Source organism: Pseudomyrmex gracilis, unplaced genomic scaffold, assembly GCF_002006095.1.
Source record: "Pseudomyrmex gracilis isolate BER0280 unplaced genomic scaffold, ASM200609v1 scaffold_22, whole genome shotgun sequence".
Lineage (NCBI taxonomy): Eukaryota > Metazoa > Arthropoda > Insecta > Hymenoptera > Formicidae > Pseudomyrmex > Pseudomyrmex gracilis.
Genome location: NW_018020606.1, coordinates 450,903 through 472,890, shown reverse-complemented (window position 1 = coordinate 472,890; position 21,988 = coordinate 450,903). Strand labels below are relative to the sequence as shown.

Below are 21,988 nucleotides of genomic sequence, written 5' to 3'. Positions count from 1 at the left end.
TAGATATAGTTATAAGCCATATTAATATTTCTGTCTAAAGTTTCAATTCCTATATAAAGGTAATTTTTTATGTAAAATAAAGTATCAAAAGATAAACAAATTTACAAATTATAAAGATTATGTGCACACAGCAAATTAAACTGATTGATTTATTATCGCTTAACTGTAATTAAAACATCAATCAAATATTGTGTTTTATTTTATATAATAATTTACGTATAATATATTTGTGTGTGCACATACATAATATATTTATCTCTGATAATGAATTTCATATGTAAAATCATTTTTATGCATTTAATTTGTTTTTCAAAAAAATTGATAATGAGTTTTGAGCAATTGCGAAATTTGGGTGATTGTCTGACTAATAATCGACATAACCATTTTGTTCCGTCAACCCGAAGACGCGTCTGGTAACTATATAGACCTTTACTACTGCGGCATCAAGAAACCTCTCTCATTCCCCCTTCAAGCGGTAACACGCTTGACGAATGACTGGTTTCTGTCACTGCCGTAGACGTCACGTTACGTCACGTGGTTACACCACCTTGCGTTAGGGCGTTTTCAAATGCGTGAAAACAGACTTTCTAATAACGCTGTAATTAGTAACGCTGTTCCTAATGAAAACTGTCGCTCTGTTTCGCGTAATGTCAAACGCGCGGTCAGCTCGATCAACGTCTTTCGTCGCAATATTTTATTTCTGCTGAAAAAACCGTCGCATCTTGCTGTCACGAACGAAACGTGTATTAAATCCGTGTAAATATGCGACACGCATTAGTTTCGATCTGAAAAAAAAAAAAAAACATTACGAAACAATCACGAGACAAAAACGCTTTTATTTACACGTTTCGATGAGCAATGATTCAGAAATGCCAGCGACATTTCAACTGTGTGTCTCGCAGTTTGATTTGTGCCGTTTACATGCAAATAGTTAACAGAGGGTAGTTCGGCTAAACGTGTCCTTTGTACAGAGCAATCGAATTCGAGCTGGCAAGTAGGGACGCCATGCACAATTGGCGCCGAGCCAAGCGCGCTTAACAATGCCTGAAAATCCGGATTCAGAACAAATGTGGCCTCTTTCCAAGCTACGATCGCCGTGAATTTTCCGATAGTTCACCGTCAGGTCGCGCGGATGCTGGAGGAACATTGACATTTAACTACTCGACGCCGCGCGTTTAGTGTCGCAAAAGAAAAAAAAAATTATTTGTTGACTTCGGAATATTCTCGAGTAATTTTTGCCGTCGGTCTTTAAATATTACTCTGTAGACAAAGAACAATACACATTTCTGAACTCACTTCTCGCGGAAAAACATTTCTATTTCTAACGATATATTTTCGAGATCGCGTCGTTACGAAACTTTCGCACAAACGGGACAATAAAAAAGAGATACAACCCCTCGCTCGACGCGTCTCGTTTCGTCGACGAGACACGGATTTTTCGCAGCCCGGCGAAAAATAGAGACGCGCGTTACATACGCGCGGAATTCTATTCTATGACGCGTAGCTGCTGTCGCGACGACAAATTTGCACCGCTCCACTTGACGTCATCGACGCAAAAATGCGAGGGGATGTGCAATCCCGAGGAAAATAAGAAGAGAAGAGACGCGCGCACGCGCGCGCGGAACAAAATTGAAAAACGAGAAAGAAATCAAATGTAAATTCGCGGTGTGTGCGAGAGTTCGTTGATCAAAAGATAAGTACAATATCGTCTGGCGAGGGATGTTTCACGAAAGTGTATGTGTGTGTGTGTGTATACGTTTTAACGTGAATACAATAATAGCAACGCGACGTATTCATGCCGGCGTGTCATCGCTCTCTACAGCAAGACTAATGACTACCTCCTTTCTTACAAAGTTCCAAAGACCCGGAATAACAAAAACTTTTATATATAATCGAACCTTTTCTTTTTTACTCGCGAATATCAAATTTATGAATATGAAATTTATTTCAGATGCGCGTTTAATAAGTTTTATATTTTTCATCACTGCGTTTTTGCGATTCAATCAAATAGAAAGCGTACTATACGGTATTTACAAAATATTAATACGACAAACAAATCATCCGCATCTCTCTACGTGACGTAGGAAAAACTCAACAACTCAGTTACGAAATGTAAATTAAATAAAAAAAGAAATTTAATTGAAAATAATTCTATCACAAGCACGGAAATAAAATTCGATGCTGCCGATGTCTAAATCTGCAGAGGGAATGCAGCTACTCTCTTTCGCGCGTTTGCATGCAATCCAATTGCACATACCGATGTGCAAACCGATTCCGCTGCAACATCGTCGCTGTTTTTACAGTATCTTTTTCCGCTTCATGTATCAAGCGGTGTAAAGTATAATTGATTTTGAGCAAACGGTGAGTGCGTTTCGGTGTCGCGTTGTTTAAGAAGATGCAACGACGTCGAAGTTGCGCGTAACAAGCGTGTGTGCTAAAACGCTGTCGCATTCAATTATCGTTTCGGCGACAAGATGCGTCCACGTTTAATGCGTTAAGCGTAAGATCTAAATTCATTCGAAAGTGTGAAAGTAGTTAACGCATTTGTTTACCGGGAAGCTTATTTTCCAAACAAAGATCAACAGAATATACCTTAAAAGACTATACCGTGACGTGAAACTGAAGTTGAATTAACTCCCGGGTGCGGGAGAGACATTCACGGCGTGTGCACGCATTCGTCTCGTTAATGCATCCCGTGCACACCCCCGTGCGCAAGATCAACGCCTGCGAGCAGCAGCTGTAGCATTGCGATAAGAGTTATCTTTCTATTTTGGGATAAGTAATTAGAGGGTTTTACATCCCGTGTCGTTCCCGAGAATTTTTATCTAAAATTTCGGGAAAAAACCTGATTAATTTTTTATTCGCGCGCTCACGCACAGTAATTGTTCGCTTTTATAACGTTTATAATATATTTATAATATAAACACATTTATAATTTATTGACATTAATAACAAATATATCACTATATTTAATATACTTTTGATAATTAACATATTAATATTATCATTTATACATATGTGCATATTTGTGGAACCGTTTAGACGAGAGAGTAGCGACACTAATTGAAATTTAATGACGTTGTAATCAGTGCTAATTCCACGTCATGAAACATTAAGTAGGTTGCGATGTATTAATTATGAGGCGTTGCGCGACAAAATAAGTTATTGCTGTTTTAAGTAATAAACGCGTTTAACAGGTGGTAGTCTTTTTAACACATAGGGCAACGGGAATAATGTTCTTATCCTCGGGGATTATCTCCGGAAATGAGTTTCGGGTGAAGATTATGCACGCGCCGCTTCCTGACTCCCCGGCGTACGATAAATTCGACGAAATAGCAAGGCCGCAGCGCGCGCGATTTCCGAAACTCTTGCCGGCGCCTTTTGCCTCTTTCTCCTGCACCCTTTTCGCCGATGTGCAAGCAAAGAACTCGCTTTTCGAGCAACTTTTCTCTGTCTCTTTCTCTCGCAATCTTCACTCGTAAAAACTTTGCTATTTCATAAACTACGTTTGCATTTACGTATATATGTGTATATATATATATATAGATAAAGCAACTCAGCGTATTCTTCCGGAATATAATAAGCGCGCGCGTAATTGCATTTCGCTTTATCCGCGGAGATACGCGGATAAATTACGCGTGTGCGAAATTGCTTCAATTAGCGCGGCAAAATTTGTTGATACGAGGAGAAAATGTTTACGGTGCTCGTAAACACGGCCAGTATCGCGGACGATTTACGCTAATATCGAGGGACCTAACACGATCATGTTTGCGAGGATAAGGACAGTGGTACTTTGGTTTTGTTTTTTTTTTTTTAAGTCGCGCTGACACCGCTCGATTCTATCCGTATGGCGCCGTTTTCGCCGATGATATTCCATCGCCGGGATGCTCGGAGAGAACTTTGATCAGACATCCTATGTAAATTGCCCTACTTTCTCTCGCTCGTTCATCTAGCTTTACACGATTTGCGTCAGCGCGCGCAAACAGTTATTTGTGTTTATTTTATTTTATTCTTTTTCCTTCGCCAAGTCTACGCACGATGGATGGACGACGATGATAAATGCAAGAGAAAATGATTAAAAATAATAAAAACAAAATAACGGAGAGAGACAAAAGTATGAGTTCTTTATCTTCTTTTACAAGAGTTCAAGCTTATGATGCTTGAAGGATCTCGAAATATAGGTATATAAATTCGATTCCGCGCAGTTCCGTGATTTAATTCACTCGGAAGAACAGTAATTCGCGCGACGTAAAAATTAACAGAGCGAAAGAAAAAGCTTTCAGTCGGCGACCTTTCGCGCTGCAGTTTGACGGAGTTTTATACTGCAGACGTATTGATTTTACTTACCGGTGTGTGGCATAGAGGAAAAATAGATAATGAAGAGAGCGTTGAACGAAATAAAAAAAGCTAGCGAAAGAAAGAGGAAATTAACTACGGGGAGAGTCTTATTCGCAGTCCACTTTCTGTCCTGTATTCAATAAAAGCAGCAGTCTCTTTAGAGTATTTTCTACGGAACGAGGGTGCGAATCTTCACTGAGAAATATGTACGCGTATTTTAGCTGATAGAATAAACGCTCAGTTTGATAACCCAGATATTTAATTTCATTCCTCTCTTTTATTCTCTCTCTTTATCTTTCTTTCTCCCTCTCTCATAGATTATATAAAATATATACTTTATATACATAGTACAAGTAATGTAATATTATATTTATTTAATAATTTAAAATTATATTAAAGAGTAACTTAATTCTCTCTCCCTTTTTTTTCCCCTCTAATTGAAGCGTGAACTCTGGAGCAACCAGTCATTTATTTGTCTTAACACAAGCTGACCCGATTACGGACTTCATTCCTGACAAAACAAATTACAGATGCCAGCGGCTATTTCTACGGAATAACAAAATTTTACTTTATTTTTTTTTTGGCGAGTAAGACATGAACGAGGCGACGCGAAAGATTAATCAGTGGTTTCCGCGAGACCTACTTTCTCCACGTTTCCGTTCTACGGAAAAGTTCCCCCACGATCTCTTCTCCTCACCTCATTCTACCTCCATTGAAAACTTTTATCCATTTATAAAATCTACCGTGCGCTCCGTTTAAGGGGGTCCTTTCTATATGATAGAAGATACTCCGTTGCTCGATGTAAACGATGTTTCCCCAGCTTCGTACGAAGGGAAAACTATTTTACGCGCGCGCGTTACACACGTGCGCAAACTATGTTTTTGCACTGCATGCGGTGCAGTGGAATCGATCCCGCGAAAGATATTCTCGGAAACGATGGGAATACTCGCGCGGACGAGTATTTATCCTCGTGCGCGCGTTTTCAAGCAATACCAATAAACATTCATCTTCACGGATTCTAGCGATCAATTATTGGCGCAGCTGTAAAAGGATGCCATTCGCGTTACGGGGGTGCGCTTCTATCTTCTTTTTTTTTTTTGGTTTTTTGTTTTTTTTGTTTTTTTCATTGTAGCCGCCGCGCCGCACTTCGATGCCGTTTCAATTTCGCCGAAACGGGGAACATAGCCGTCCATGAAAGATTCATAATCCTGATATTTTGTTATCGTACGTGTCTGAGCGTCGCGAATAAATCTCCCGCACATTTCTCCGGCGGAATTTAGCTCAAGGAAACCGATTCGCGGGATAGATCGTGTTAACGCGCCCGGAGCCTGAGTATTCGCAGGAAATTCACGGAAACCTTCGTGGAAACCGCGGCAGTGTTCCCATGAGAATATTGTCGCGCGCACGCGTGTAAATGCGATTGCTTTCAGCTACTGCTGTACACTTCAAATTATGCGTCCCGTATTACACTTTATATACGTTTTACGTATTGAAAAGATCGCACACTTTACACAACGGGTGTGCGTAGCTTGTGGATATTATACAAAAAAAAATATATATATCGAAATTGTGTTATCACAGCGCTGTTTCGTATATCGCTTTATCTACTCTTATTTAATAATTAAATAATAAATCAATTCGAAAGAGAGATTTTTTCAAATATGAAATGATCGAGTTTTTATGATGTTTATATAAGACATACAGAGCTTTACGTCGTAGAAATCTTCCGTGTTTCAATAAAAAAAGAAAAACTCTAGACTGTTACACACTCCAATTAATCTTCAAACAGTTGACTTTCTATAAAGGGAGTTGACTTTCTCTATAAATCTCGATTCGACTGAGAACTGCTCTCTTATTCGTGCTATCGTCCTCGTCGTCGTCGGTGCCGGGTGCATTTACAAATCTTTCACGATGAAGTGCGCCACCTCTCGAGAGAGTGCACCCCGTGTCCGAGGGGCGTAAAAGCAGCAGGGCCACACCAGCTAGGATACCACTGGAAGAGAGAGAAGTCCGTGCAACCCTTCTCTCTTTCTCTCTTTCTCTCTCTCTCGTTTATCTCACTCTGTCTCTTTCTTCACGTGAATGCAAGAGAATGATGCAGGATTTGTCGCCGGAGCGAAGGATGGCGGCAGGGTCAGTTTGACCCAAATGCGAACCGGGCTGGCCGACAGCCAGCACGTCGTGTTCCCCGAACGTCCCTCATCGACATACTCACACACGTACACGCGTGTGAGAGAAAGAGAGTTCGAATTTTTACTTATATTTTTCCGGCGGAATCATTGCGCCGTACACGCGGCGGACCGGATACGCCCGGCGCAGCCGATATCAATTTTCAGAGCTGATAAGTTGATCGGTTGTCACACACTCGCCTCGTTCTATTAACTTGCAAAACCGCGCGGTTGGTTTCTCTCTCGGTGTGTATTTTCGTTGATTGACTAAGAGAAACGTGCGACTGCGGACAATGCTCTCTCGATGGTCGGGGACAATTTTGACACAACCATTCCGTGTTATTAAGCGCGGCGACACGTCGAATTAATTCTTGAAAAAAACTGACGACGAGTTTAAAAAAAAAAAAAAAACGTGATGCTTGTAATTCCAATTTTTTGATTGAACACAATTCTTACAATTAGCTATTGTAAAAAGTGAAAAACAAAGTATTTGTTTATACGTTTGCATATTGTTTTTATTTCATCGTATAGAACACATACAAAAATTTTCACTTTTTATTTGTTTAAATAATTGGATTTTTTTTTAGATCTCTACGTGCATACAAAGGAGAGAAAGTGATTGATGTACCAACGATATTCAGTTAAAAAATTAAATTACAGTCACGTTGTCATTGTCGGCGCACAAAAATGTTAAAAGAATCCAAATATTGTTTTTCAAGTATGCAAAATTGTGTATCATCTTCAATATTTTATCGAGATATTTCAGTAGATTTAATGTGTTTTCTAGAATATATAACATTTTTTTTTACTATTTAATAGAACATGCATACTTTTTCTTTATAGAATTTTAATATTGCAGGCATTTCAAGCAATAATATTTCTCTTTGAGCTTACATTCCTCTAAAAAAACAAAAACGATAAATATTAAATATTGGTGCGTAAAATTTGTCAAGATTTACGATCACTTCGGCCATATTTTTCGCTTCGTTCTGCTATCTTCACTCTGCACTCGTACAACCACCGTTCTCCCAAACCCCTAACCATTGAACCACATTCGTGCCAAAATACACCGCAGGGAGGCGTAAGGGTGGCTCGCTTTTAACGAACTCTAGTTTGGAGTTACGATCGTTTGGCAAACAATCGAAGTTTCGTGAAGCAAACTAAACGCCGACTGCCGTAAGTAGCGAAATTTTTGTGGCTGGAGAAACACACGACGGACGCGCGCAAAGTCGCTCTTCATCCTCTCTTTCCTTTCACGGAGTAAGTAGACAAGTGCTTGTAGTACATGTTCCGTGGAAACTTGCGAATTCCGCGCGAAGTTAGCCGCTGAAAGTGTCGCAAACGGGACAGCCAACAACTAAACAACAAACTTTCGATGAACCAATTTTCTCAATTTGTCATTCTAGTTAAATATCGCGCATACAAAATACCCGTTTGTACGTGTAAACTTTTTATCGATAGATAGGAAATTGTGTAAAAGTATTATCTTTTGAACAAACATTGTGCGTTTTTCTAATCTATCATCCGTTATCTTGTTCTTCTTCTTGTGTCGCAGCGCAACTTGTTCGCTTGTTCCAAACTTTTCGACTCAACGTCGTTCTAAAGCAGATATACACACGTACTGTGTACCGCACAAAAGTAATATTTTTGCAAAAAAATGGACATCGATAATCAAGACAACGATCCTCAATTTTTGGAAATATTAAAAACCTGTTTGACAAAGGAAATTGCGGCGGTCACCGAAAAGCTGAAAAGTAAATGCAGCACTGCATTGCAATGGGAAACGTAACGTAGTTGACTAAAAAAAATACGAGATTTTATATAAAAATATGACATTTTCATACAACTGTATTTATTGGATGCTAAAGTTTTATTTAGATAAGAACTGAAAAACATGTGTGTGTTATTTGCCAGATAATCAAATGAAGATAGATAGATTCAAAGCAACGATGCGTAATGCGATCGATACAAGAAAACAACTTAAGCAGAAGGTCGTGCAAATGGAAGATATATTGTCGAAATTACGTGAGACTTCAATAGAGTGCGTACGGAATATTTATGAGAATTTTTTTTCCGCCATATCAAGAGGCACCCTCGTAGGCCGCTATTTTTGATTAAATTAATCGGCCAATTATTTGTTACACATTTATTTATTATTGCAATATCACGCGAAGATATTTAATTTGAAATACGTTTTATGCAGAGTGTACATATCCGTTAACGAAATCACGGATGCTCTAGAAACCACAAAAATAAACGCTGATGATCAGTACAAGTTGATGGAACTGAAGTCTCAAGAGTATCAAAATATTATGAACCAATACAAGGAAACGTGGCACTCTTATCACGTTAGTTAAATCTCGATTTGTAATCGTGGGATTTGATTTTGTAAAGTAACAAAAAGTGAATTTATTTGTAATTAGGCCATGTACGAGGAATTTCCTTTGGCGAAGGCCAGAAAGGAGGTTAAGATCAAGCTGGAGAAACTTAAAATCGAGTACATGATCGCAGTTTATAAAAAAGCTGAAATGACGAACATCATCAAACAGAGACGACATATCGACTGGGTCCGCACGCGCTGCAAGATAATCGAATTCGCCGCCATGATGGCAGAGACTTCCAAGCTGGAGGAGAAGTTGTTGAAGCTAAAAGTGAACGTGAATTATCGGAAGAAAAAATTGCAATCGATCCAAACGGAGGTGTTCGTCAATCCCGCTAAATCTGATTAGTTTTTGATTGTACATTTATTTCGTTTGTAATTAACGCAACTAGACATCTGCTTCTTTTTTTTGTAGCTGCAAGGACTGCGCAAGAAGACGGAGGAGCAAAAAAAATTGAGGCAACAAAAGATGATGGAGATGGTACCACCAAAGATTAACATACCGCAGCGTGAAATATACGCTCGAAATAAACTGCACACGAGAAGGCAGCATCATTGGAAGCGAATTCAAGATACTTTTGATGGTGAAAAACTAATTTTGCATTCTTTTGTGTTGCAGGATGTGGGCACAGAAATTCCTTTCGATTCATAGAAACATCCATAGCGTTCTGTGTTGCTTTTCAGATACCGCGTCTGTCAATACCTTAGCTTTCGAAGAGTTGTGTATAAACGAGAACGCCTCGATGTCGCCCGAAATGATAGATGTGGAAACGGGATTGACAATAATAAAAAACGACACTCCCAAACAAGATAAAGCTCACACGACAAAGTCTTTCAATTCCAAGATAACTGCCGAAAAAGCTGATAAACGCGCCGATTCGGTGCCGCCGCCAAATGCGGAAACGAGCGGTACTGAAAAAGTGGTACAAGTGATAACGGTAACGGACAGCGATGAAGAAATAAAGAAGATCCTTCAAGAGAAAGAGCAAAAGTCGCAAGAGTCTGTTAAAGTGCAACCGAGCTCCCGTACAAAGGAAAACTCGCTCAAACACGGCATCGTCGCGGATACACAGGGTGAAATTGAGACGAAAAGAATGCGTCTTCAAACAGAAGACAGTAGAGAAAGTGGCAATAAAATAACGTCTCTTCAGCCGTCTGTTATCGAGGAAGTGGATATGAAATCTCCAGTTCCGTCGGGTCCGAGAATCAGTAAGATAGAATCGGTGCAGTACAACGTGATGATTACCAAACCGATGCCAAAACCCAATCATCAAGAAACGGGGATTGCCGCAAGCAGCGTTATCCCCGTTATGTTGTCGCCGATATACGAATACTGCGAGAGCAATACGAGTTTCGATTTCATGTCGAAAGGTTTTAGCTCTTTCTTAAATTCAGTTTCGTGTCGCAACAGGTATGTATTTTATACAAACATAATTTTGCTAATTTTTTTTTAACAGATGCGCGGTCAGTTTACGAAGAATCTCTCTGTAATTATAAAATATCCTCGATTGGAAACATATCGCCCGAGTGCGTCGACAATGTGTCGATTACTTCGACGAGAAACTTTGCTCTGCATCAAAACGTTCAGGATGAGGGGAAAGATCCGTCCAATGAAAGGACTGCATCACGTAAATATTTTCTGGTCCCAAAACATATATTCGCAATTAATGTTCATGGTTTCGGAAAGTTTACTTCCGCGTTTTTTTCCAGCGTTTCACTTTGAGAATTTTGTGAAGAAGAAGAAACAAGGCTTCACTTTGTTTTGAACAGGTGACAAAGAAAAGATTTACTTTGCTATTTTACATACAAAACCATGTAACACACAATTCGATATATAACTTTACGCGTTCTCAGAAGTTTCACACAAGTTAGACGTCGATTAAGTTCTCTACAGATTCTGTACTGTGTGTGTACGTTTGTGTGTGTGTACTGTACAAGTTCACATTGATCAAGCAAAAAAACGAGTCTATTTTTTCTTTCCAATCTTGGTGTAACAAAAAGACAAACAATATCTCAGCAATAAAAATAATGACGTTGTCTACTTGAAACACTTGTTCGCGTTTCACTCGAAACATTATTCGAGATTATTCGTCGAATGACTATGCAAGTAAAGACTTAACTTAATGTCTGTGTTACTTGCGAAGTTACATCGTGCGTTCGCGTACTCCCTAAAGTGATCTCGGATTCTTACAACGGAGTTTAAATGGCTAATATACATCCTCTGTGTATGTAAACCGCACAGCGCGTAGATATCAAACTGCGCGACAACTTCGCGGTATGTATTAAATAAATGCTGGTTCTTGCCGAGTCTCGCGATTATGTGCCTCTGTCGCGAATTTCGGTCTCCTTTACGCTTCTCTCCCGCAATTTTGGTCCCGGCAATTTCTCCGAGAAGAGAGAGAAAGAGAGAGCGAGTTACTATCGCGTCACTTACTTCGTCGAGAGAAACAAGTTCGTTGGGAAAATAAGATAGGAAGAGGAGAGATCTCTTACGTGTGCTTATCACAGTGTGCGTTTGTTTGTGTGTGCGTGTACGCGCGTGTGCGCAGGTAGTAGAGAAAGAACAAGCACTCGGCTTTAATAAAAACGGGGGTTCGTTAAAATCCTTGCTTTATACGGCCGCATCGCGGAATATTGTAAGACTTGTTTGTAATCGCGCGCCGCGTGATCGCAATTAATGCACGACAATAATCCCCCGCAATGTTCCTGACAATCTTCTTAAGTACTTCTAAAATTCTTCTTAACCAGAAACACGACAAAATGAACGCGGAAGAATAGTTCTTAAGCGGAAATTGTCGCGGTCGGAGATATATTTAAAGACACACACATAGCCGATTCTTCCTGTAGATAATTGGCGGAGAGAGTATTAAGAACGCGAATATGAAGGAGACTAACTTCTTAATCCCTCTCTCCTCATTCTCCTTTTTCGGGCTTAATCACGTCAACCGGTGTAATTGATATAAATTAACCCGTTTTCGTTCGAGCGTTTCATTTGCGTCGCGGGGATGGAAGAATACGAAAGTTTGTTATTACCTGTCGTAACTTTTGCGAGGACCTCGCCTTCCCGCGAACCGAAAGGTGGAAGGCTGAATGAGAGAGGCTTTCAGCCGAAAGAGAGAGATTGTGTCCTTTTATGAGCCAATGTAACGATGAGAGACCGACTATCGAGCTATTTTATATCAAAAGTTTCGCATTCAGGTGTACAAGGAAGATAAATGGGACATTTAAATGGCGTAATCGTCGCACCCCAACGTCTCTCCTCCACATCGGAAGAGAACTTCAATCGATAATATCATTCTCGGAAAATGCTCGGTCAAATTTCAACAATTGTTTCGCTTGCAGAAGGTGCATATAATCTCTGTGTGTGTGTGTGTGTGTTGTGTAAATTCTGTTTCGCGTAATAAAATGCCGTAATTTAACAAATAACTCAAATTAAGTAGAAAAATAAGAAAAAAATTAATTAAAAAAGATTGTTAAATAGTAGATGAATTAAATAGTAAATGAAATTATTAATTAAATAAGAAATTATACATATACGAAATATACATGTACGATATATACGTCGAAGGAAAATAGACGGGGTTTATAAATGTAAAACCGTGTCTCTCAAGAATTGCAGCTTTTCTCGTCTCAATTTCGACGTCACGCGGAAGCTTTGTAATTCTTTTTCGCCCAACGATTTTCCTTTGACCCGCAGCTTTATGGATACGTGACTAGAATGCATCGCTTGTGTGCCTTGGCACGTCTGCGAGATAACTCGCCACGTTCTTCGAGCGACTCTTCTCATCCCGCAGAAATTGTTACTCAACTGAAAATGGGAACCGTGTGCATTTGGATAATATACATTTATTAGCACAAATTTGCGTATATTTTCAATACGAAAAATTGGTTTGCGTAATTGAACAGTTTTATTACCGCAGTAAAAAGATTTTTATGTTTCTGTTGTTCGTTTTTCCCCTCGCGTACTTCAAGTTAATTATTCACAAGCTAAATAATGTCTTCATAACTAGTTTATAAAATAATATTTAGTAAAAATGAAAAATAAAAGCGATTATACACCGAAAATGAGATGAAATTCGTATATTGATCAACGAGGCGTGATCGAAGAGGCAGCGACGCGTACTTGAAATCAGAAACATTCGCGTTCGTGTCAGCGACAAAAAGTCCACTGTCGCGAATAAAGGGGTGTCCACGTGGCCAGAAGTAATTTCCTGTCGTGCCGTGTGTATACGCCGTACATAAACGCATCTCGTAACTTGGGTTAATTACCGCAGAGCATACACACAAACCAGAGAGAGTTGGTTGGTTGGTCGGTTGCTTGCTTTTGCGCGAAATGCCACCGAAAGAGACGAAGGGGGAGTATTGTACAGGGCAACCCCTCTTGTGTACGGGGGCTTAGACGAAAACCCTCGGCAGATTAAACGACTACGATGTCGCTGATGGCCTCGCTGGAGCATTCGGTAAATTCCGGCAGCCATGGAAACGGCCGTCGTGTATTTTGGCAAGTATTTTACTGCTCACACGTGTCAAGAGCCTTGGGTTTCCTTAGAGCGAAGACTCAGTTGGGAGTTTAAAGGGAAATCTTATTCACGAGTGACACGTTTAAATTGTAATTAACAATTGAACGCATCATGCGCAAACTGTACCGCGAGCGATTGTACACACGGCGAAAATCAAAATTAAGATACTGTTGCATATTGCAAGCTTATGTTTATCTCTTTATTTTATTTTAAACTAACGTCTTTATTCTAAATAAACGACCTTAACATAATATCAGTCGTATATTGTTTTTGCAAAAAACTACATTCTTACAAAAGATAGAAATATTCTCTTAACGTGTACACACGATGAATTATAAACGATCATTGCCTCCTCCATTTTGTTAAGCAGACGTGGCAGTTGGCACTTCTAATAGATGTGCCGGAGAAAAGGGAGAAAAATAAATTGCGCGAAATTAGATGATGCCGAGAAAAAGTGGACACGTACGACTAAAGAACGAACCTCTTATTTTTTTTTTCTTACTGCCAAATTGCCCGCTCGAACTGCTCGATTTTATCACGATCTGTCGATAACAGACAAGTTCTGACTAAGGGGAGCGCGTCCCCTGTCTCTTATAGGATCATCTCGTCGGGCACGTCGTAGATTCTCGCGAAATGAAGTGGCTGCTGGGCTCGCCAACTTTGCGCACGATCGATCGGCGATAAAAACCGCTACGTCAAACAATTTCTTGCGCGTAAATTGCCAATGCTGACGATTCAGATTGCAAACGTGCGTTTGCGGATTTACGCGCAAACCGACGATCTGTAATACCGAACAAAACTGTTTCAATTTAACGCGTTCAAGAAATAATTGTAAAATAATCGTTAAATAAACATAAATATCAGAGGTCGCATTCATTTACGTCAATCGGTCACGGAATGCGATATATCGTAGCTTTCCGATGCAATCAATTTGTCTCAACATGAGGAATGTTACGTAGCGACGATAGTTGAATATTTTCCATTCGAATTTCGATGCAGTTTTATCGATTTGTACATTTCCCAAATTTTTTTGTTATTAGAAAGAGAGAGGGAAAAAGGTAACAAAAATAGTTTTCGAACGAAATACTTCTCAACATTGTATCAGTTTGTATCATCGTATATTTACAGTAGAAAAATTATATTTGTAAAAATATTTTTCTTTGTAGTATTTTTCTCTTTTCTCTCATAAACTTCTCATAAAAAAAAAAAAAAAAAAATAGTTTTATTTGCGATAGTTTTATTTGTGATTTCTTTATATTTTTCTAAAACGCGATTTATTCACGTGCGTCATTGTTTGAAACGTTCTATAAAAAATTGAAAATTTCTATAAAATGAATTAATTTATCTGTTCTGTTTGTTTTAATGATCTTCTCTAAATATTTATTTTCACAAAAGTAGCTACGCGGAACCACGCGAGAGAGAAATTATGAAATTAATGTTATAAATATATTTATGAATTAATACTATAAATATCTATATATAATTTTTTACGTGACAAAGCTGTAAAATTAGATTTTAATAAAGCGGTCTTTATTTTATTACGTAAAAAAAAGCGTTTATGTAAACTTTCGTTAAAAATCTCCATTACTTACATATTGCGGCTGTATTTTTGTACAATTACGGATGAAACATACGCATCTTTTTTTTTTCAATTGTGCAACGTGAGATTTTGTATTATATACTTCATATCTCTCGGGGTACGCAATATTTGTATTATTTAATATTCATGAAACTTTTTCGCAGTTTAACGCGCGCGAATGTGCGGCCGCGTCGCGCGCGCCGTATCGATCGAGCTGTTTGCACATCTTTCTTTGAAACGAACACGCCGTAATATCACTCTTGTAACGTCGCTGGAATTTCATTCCGTCTTTTACACGTTGCGCAGTTGCATCGCAGCGGGTTCGCGTGAAGTGGAAGAAAGCAGAAGAGAGGTCGGGGCGCGCGCGCGCGCGCTTCTAACGAAGTAGAAATTCCTGCGCAACGCCGGCCTTTGCTGGCAATCGCAACGAAGCACGTTTCCAAGCGGATATCGAAGGCTGCCTGCCCAGAGAACAATGAAGGGATCAATTACCGCGCTAGAACGCCTCACCGACGGGAATTGAGACGAAAATACTCGCGGTTGGAAACGGACGTTTGATTCGATACACGACAATACAAACGTTCTCGCGCAGATAAATTACTTTATGACGAAAAAAAAAAAAAAAAGAAAAGAACAAGCTCGATTGTGTGGAATTGTTGTTTGTGCAATTACATCTTTATTTATATATCGTTACTTGTGAACTGTAGCGCCGCGTAAGGAAGATATACATATACATATAATTAGACAAATTCAGTTAATTAGAGCACATCCATTTAATCAGTCTAAATAAAGGCTATTAGAGAATTTAGCACGCGTTGGCTCATAAAATGTTCGTGCGTTCGCTTCGAAAATTCTCTCTATGTGGCTTAAATCCATATCATTCTCGACATTTGCTACAACGAGAAGCAGACATTTCGAAATGAGATTGCGGAAGTCGGGACTTAATCCTGCGCGGACCGGATTTCATTTCATCTGATCTCAACGATCTCTCGGTCCGTTTCGTCGCATCGCGTCGGTTCACCGCGCGACTGCGTTAAGTTCGTCAAGTGGATATGCATTTATCGGTGGCGCTGAAAGCCCCTTCAGGCGTTTCCACGCGCGCGGAAAACCCGGAGGGCAAAAGTTTCACTCACGCGAGCACGGACGCGTCTCGTCGCTTCCATCCTCGCAGTCGTCGATGATGTTGCAGACTTTGTTGAGGGCAACGCAGTGCCCGTTGGCGCACTGAAACTCACTCTGCCGGCAGGAAAGCACCGTCGTCGCGGTGAGGATGCAGGTGCAAACGAGCCAATGCATGTCTGAAACACCATAAAAAGAATGACGACGTTTTTTAGTGTCGTCGAGTAAGCTTCACGTGTGTGTGTGTGTGTGTATGTGTGTGTGATCGCAGCGTAACATTTTTCACATGACTTAACAATAATTCGGTGCTGCGATCGAAATAAATCCGTATTTTAATTAGAATTTTACAAATCCGTTATGTGTGTGTGATACAAAATTTTTATCCTATAAGTTATAATTCAACGTTTTTAAAACGTGTATAATTAATGTGTCTAATGCACTGCGATGTTTTTTTGATATGATTTAATTTAAACTGAAATGATAGACATCTACACAGAATTATTCGTAAACTTCATAAAAGATTGCTGGCCTGAGACATGTATTTTTTTTTTTTTTATTTAATAACCAATCTGCGTAAAAATATTTATTCGTCACAAATGCGCGCTTATTAGTAATTAAATTTCTTCAGTAAACAAATAAAAGTTGATGAAGCAAAAATTGATAAAATGAGTTTACGAATACGTTTGCGTAGCGATCGATTGGGATAAGTTTGAAAAAGCTTTGGTAAACAAAGTCAAAATCAATATCTTATGGTGTTGTTCGCCAAACAGCCGCTGCCGTGCTCGAGAAAAATAAATATATGTGTGTTTACAACTTGTAATAGCTAAATACAAGTTCTCTGAAAAAAGATGCACCGGTGCGTGAAATTAAACTTTTTTTTTTTTTTTTTTTTATTACTGAGCTCAATTTAGTTCGTTAGCATTGCAAACATCGCGCATTCGTACAATTTCACCTGGAATTAACAGAGAATTGCTACTAACATAAAAACATTATTGTCGCGATGACGATAAAGTCCCGTAATAACACGAACGCACACACAACTTCATCCTCTGAAGTTAAATCGAACAGGAATATCGCGCGCGCGCGAGAGAGAGAGAGAGAGAGGATGAGAGCAAGAGAAGAAGGATATCAAGCTACATTCTCTCCGATTTCCGACGTCGCATGAAAACGTCGATGTTGTTCACCCAATTGAGGCGAAACTTTCGCTATTCCTCAACTTTCCCTCCTCATCCCTCTCTCACTGTAACATGATCTCTGTTTCACTTTTTAAAGTTGTGAGGTCAGATCGAAAATAGTGGTTGACTGACTTCTGTAAATGTGATGCTGAGAGAGAAAATTTTGCAATTTTTAACATAGAAATAAACGTGAGAAACGATAACGTGAGAAGAATGACTGATTTAATTTCAGTCAGTTGTATCGAGAAAAAAAAACGAAACAAAAACTTTAATATAGAAATATAAAACTTGAAAAGAATTTTGCTTCAGGATAAATAATAAACTCATTGTTTATCAAACAGAAGACGGTCGAAAGAGAAACACGATTTATACGTATTACACACGGCAAACTTCTTTATTGAAAGATAATACCAGTCAGTGCATATTCTGTGTTTCATCTTTTATGTTGAATTCCGTAAAATAGCGTTATCATTTTTCCACCCTTCTCTCCCTCCCTCCCGCCCTCCCGACCTAACGGGATGTGGAGAAAAAGGCTCACGTGTGCACTTTTCTTCCCGCTCAATCGGCTCCGATGCGCGCAGCCGAGTGATTTTCGCGACTACAAAGAGAAAACGCAAGTGCAAAATAAAAAAGAAAGAGTAAAAGAAAGAAGGGGAGATGCTTCGATATTCATGGAATTACGAAGAATGGAGGCGAAGGGAGGAAATCAGACGGACGGATAAAAAGAAAGTTATTCGTTGCGGAATTATGGAATGGTATACATCCTCGAGGAATTACGTTGGATAAGTTTAAATGTCGGGAAATATGCAGAGCTCATCTTCTTTTCCTTGGAAACGAGCGAAAAAGTTTCGCCAATGTTCGTCGCCCAGCAAGTAGACGATTCGTCGCCTACATCAATGGATTTGAGTGCTTTAACGCGCCTTTGCATCAAAATTACAGAAATTTACGTGTTGAATTTTGTTAATTCGCTACGCGCGCTCACGACGTACATGTGCAATATTTCTACAGTATCTTTATTTTAAATTAAATTTGTTGCAGTTACCTTCACCAGTACAATTAGTCTCTTCCATGTTTTTACAATTATTTTAAAGTAATTTCTTTAATTATTTGTTTAAATTCTTATTTTGTGCAAAATAAAATTATTATTGTTTTTCTTTTGTGAAACATTAAATTATTTTATATTTATCATTTTAAATTTACAACATGCACGACGTGCGAGTTTGCGAAAGTTTTTCGCGCAAAATTTCGACGATAAATAATTACGGAATAAAACTTTTTCTTATTTTCAATTTGTAACTACAAAAGAGAGGCACAACTAACATTTCTAAGAACTTCGAAACAATCAGCCCGCTGAAACTGTCAGCCCGATACTAGACGCCGAGATTATTGCTTCAAGCTTCGTGAGTTTCGTGAGTTTATATCGCACCTGTCACCGACTTTACGTAAGTCAAGTCGCTATACGAAAGGCGGGAAATTGTTCAAGATATCTCCGAGACATTGCGTCGAATATATTCCGATTTAACGGAAGATTTCGAGTTTCCGCTGCGTCAGTTCGCGCAAATTTCTCCCAGATCTTTTATCCTTTTAGTTTCCTCAAAATCCGCGGTTTGATCTCGCACGAAGCATCCCTCCCCGCGTTCCATCCTTTTCGTCCCCGAATTTCCCGAATTTCCGAGCAAATTCCTATAAATATCTCGTCGGAGCTTTAGAGAGAATTAATCTCTTAATGGAGCAACGCGGCAGATAATACAAATATATTCAACAACAAACTTTTGGATTATTGAACAATCTACTAGATTAAATTTCGACTGGTTGTGTTGGTAGTGATGTAGTAAACTTCACTCGAGTCTATATATATATACAAGTAATTTTAGAGAAGAGAGGAAATTCTGCTCTCCAAGAAAAATCAAATAAATATTTCTTTTTGGTTGTACATACACCTAAATTTTACATTTAATGTTTTATTACAAAAATTGCAGATATTAAAAAATAATAAAAAATAAATAAATAAAAGTCAGTAGAAACAGACGTTTTGTCTCACAAGAAGACGATCAGACAAATTCGATCAAACATTCATATATTTTTAACATCATCCGGAGAGAACAACAACTCGAGACAAAATTACATGTTAAGTGACAGAAAAATATCGAAATATACGCGAGCATGAAAACGAGCACTGATACAATCGCTCGCGCACCCGAATTTTTCTTCAAAGCGCATCATCAAAGCAATCAAATCCTAAGTCGCGTTCGGTCGCTATTGTCGCGGTTCCCTAACTTCTAATTGAAATCAGACTCGAGCGATAAATCCACAATGCACATCGGTTACGCGAAGATCGCGCTGTAAGCATTGTGCATGTTTCAATTATAATACAGACAGAAATTCAGATTGTCATCAAGCAAAATTACTAACCGCTCCGACGTATAACCCACTCACTGACTACACAATGGCTTTTTGGAAACTTCCTCTCGGTATAACTGCGGGTCCAACTTCATCAAAGTTCTCTTCCACCGACGTCAAATATAATATCACGCGGTGCGCGCACGCACACGTTCACCTTCGTGTCGAATGTCACATCTGCGTGTCCGTGTGTGTCGGCGCACTTATTATACATACGTCACCAGTCGCCGAAACTTTGAGCTAAAAGCGTACCATCCGTGTCTCTTGAACTGGAGCTTCCGCCATTATATGATCGCCGGCATTCAAATTCAAATGACGTTCGAATTATATATGAGATTAAACTATCTTAACGGTCTAGAATTTAAACTCCTGCGCGACTCGCGCTTCGAAAACCAAACACATCTCGTAATAATTCTGTTTCCGCTTTGATATAAATTCATATCGTTACTCAACGATCTTTTTAATACGTAATGCGAGTAAACGTAACACGCGTAATACGAGCGAACTGTGTAATTTCAGATTTGTGGCTTTTGGCGCACCTATATGGTGAGAGATGTGTGTGTGGGTATATGTAAACAAATAAAATAATTTGTTTTGAAACGCGATTTCGTTGGAAGTATGTAAAATCTGGTGTTTTTACATGACGCATTTTATCATAACGCACAATATATGTGACATTTGACAATGCAATTTGTTACACTCGACCGAATTCTCCGATCCCCCATCGGAATATTCTGACATCTCGTTAAGATTCGACGGTTTAGCTCATTGCGATCTGCAATCCAGCATACATTGTATTCTAATTTAAACTTTCTTTTCTTACTTTTTCTCTTCTAACGCACCCTCTAACATCATTTTTCACGTCGTGTTTCCCGCGGTGAGACGCGACGTCCTGTCTCTTTCGCGTCTGATCTTTTGTCATCGTTCCGTGAAAAGGAACGCCACGGATGGCTCACATAAAAGATACAACCTGCGGTTCCCCTTCCTTGTTTTCGCTCGCTCCCCTATTTTTTCTAGCGACCAACGACGAAAAATGTTTCTCGGGTTTTTATCACCGCGGTCTCCCCTTCCGTTTCTTTCCCCCTCTCCTCCCCACGCACAGTCTTGTCTCTTGTAACCATCTTTTCAACTATCTTCCTCTCTACTTCTACTTCTCACTCAATCTCGCTCAATCTCTACTGTTTTCGTCCTGTAAGGATGCCGAATGCAAAGGACTTAAAACCCCCGAGAAGAAAGCTTGTTTCTGCTCGGTGTTTGAAAGAAAAGTCGACGGATTTTCCGTGGAAATTTCTGCCAAATGAATTTGAGACTGCGCGAAGAAAATAAGCGAAGATAATTAAAAATGTGGATAACGATTGCATCAGAAATGTAATAATTAATTTGCAATACAGATACAGAAATTTCATTCGGTTTAACACCTGTCGCGACATGTACAATGAAATTGACACTCGTATCAATTAACGTTCTCTCATCTTTCTCTCTCTCACTCTCTCTCATAGATGATATTAACGCGCATATTAAGAGAATATTCCTACACGTACAGTGTGTATTTCTCTCCCAAGTCAAGCGGAATGAAGCTTAATTATTCGTATTTCTGAGGTGAGTGCGTATTTGCAGAGTTTCGAATAATACCATGGATGTCTGCAAATGAAATACCGAAGCTGGAAATTAATTGTGACAATTGGTATGCTTAAGAGAAGGTTGTTAATTACTGTACTATCAACTATATATGGTCGATGCGGAAATCACTGCCACGAAACCATACGAGACGTACTGCTGTTATCAACTTCGCCAAACCACGCGATGCAAGTTATACATATTCTGTTGTATAAATGCGTCTGAAAGTTTCGTAATGAATGATATTTAAAACTGCTTCTCTCTTTTAAAGAGTCGCAACCGTGAACAGATATAAAACAGAGCAAAACTTTTTCTTCAATTATAAATATAAAAAACATCTGAAGTATATTTTTTTTTTGTTGAAAAGTACTTTTTTTTGCAGAAAGTCGCACAAGATAGCAAAATCACGATTTAGAGATCCGAAGGTAAAAGTTATCGTTGCGCAAAAAGAAATGCCGTTTACGTGTAGGTAAACTCTCTCTTGACGTCTCGGGAACTAGCATAACTTTTCGAAAATTTCTCGAATAATTTGAGAAAAGCTTTCAGGCTACGGTGCGCTCGGTTATGCCAGAGCAGACATGTCTCATTTGAATGAAGGCATCTTCCGTCAAACGAATCAACTCCGTACGTAGAAGCACGGGAGGAGGGTGAAAGGAAAGAGCAAGAGTTCTTACCCGGCCTGAGGAGCACAA

The 21,988-nt window shown here is 39.2% G+C and overlaps 2 protein-coding genes across 3 annotated transcripts in view; one reads left to right on the top strand and one right to left on the bottom strand.

The window, feature by feature from the left end:
- LOC109851964 overlaps positions 1–21,988 on the bottom strand; it is a 124,240-nt gene that overhangs the window by 16,535 nt on the left and 85,717 nt on the right. Inside the window, exon 4 of the mRNA XM_020422615.1 lies at positions 16,119–16,283. Coding sequence (XP_020278204.1) covers positions 16,119–16,283 — 165 coding nt within the window. The remainder of the gene's footprint in view (positions 1–16,118; positions 16,284–21,988) is intronic.
- On the top strand, positions 7,686–10,897 carry LOC109851882. Of its 2 annotated transcripts, none has more exons than XM_020422412.1 (9): positions 7,686–7,766; positions 8,062–8,260; positions 8,421–8,547; positions 8,710–8,854; positions 8,930–9,205; positions 9,302–9,470; positions 9,571–10,257; positions 10,344–10,514; positions 10,597–10,897. In XM_020422412.1, the coding sequence occupies exons 2-9, from the start codon at positions 8,164–8,166 to the stop codon at positions 10,650–10,652; spliced, it is 1,728 nt and encodes a 575-aa protein (XP_020278001.1). In that variant the 5' UTR covers positions 7,686–7,766; positions 8,062–8,163; the 3' UTR covers positions 10,653–10,897. The 2 variants fall into 2 exon arrangements, with proteins under 2 accessions (XP_020278001.1, XP_020278002.1); XM_020422413.1 differs by lacking the exon at positions 7,686–7,766 and adding an exon at positions 7,922–7,942.

Bases quoted from the DNA above. Each gene is read 5' to 3' on its own strand.
- LOC109851882 (XM_020422412.1), top strand. From the start codon at position 8,164: ATGGACATCGATAATCAAGACAACGATCCTCAATTTTTGGAAATATTA. The intron at 8,261-8,420 runs GTAAATGCAGCA...GTTATTTGCCAG, and splicing joins GGTCACCGAAAAGCTGAAAA to ATAATCAAATGAAGATAGAT. The intron at 9,206-9,301 runs GTGTTCGTCAAT...TTTTTTTTGTAG, and splicing joins TGCAATCGATCCAAACGGAG to CTGCAAGGACTGCGCAAGAA.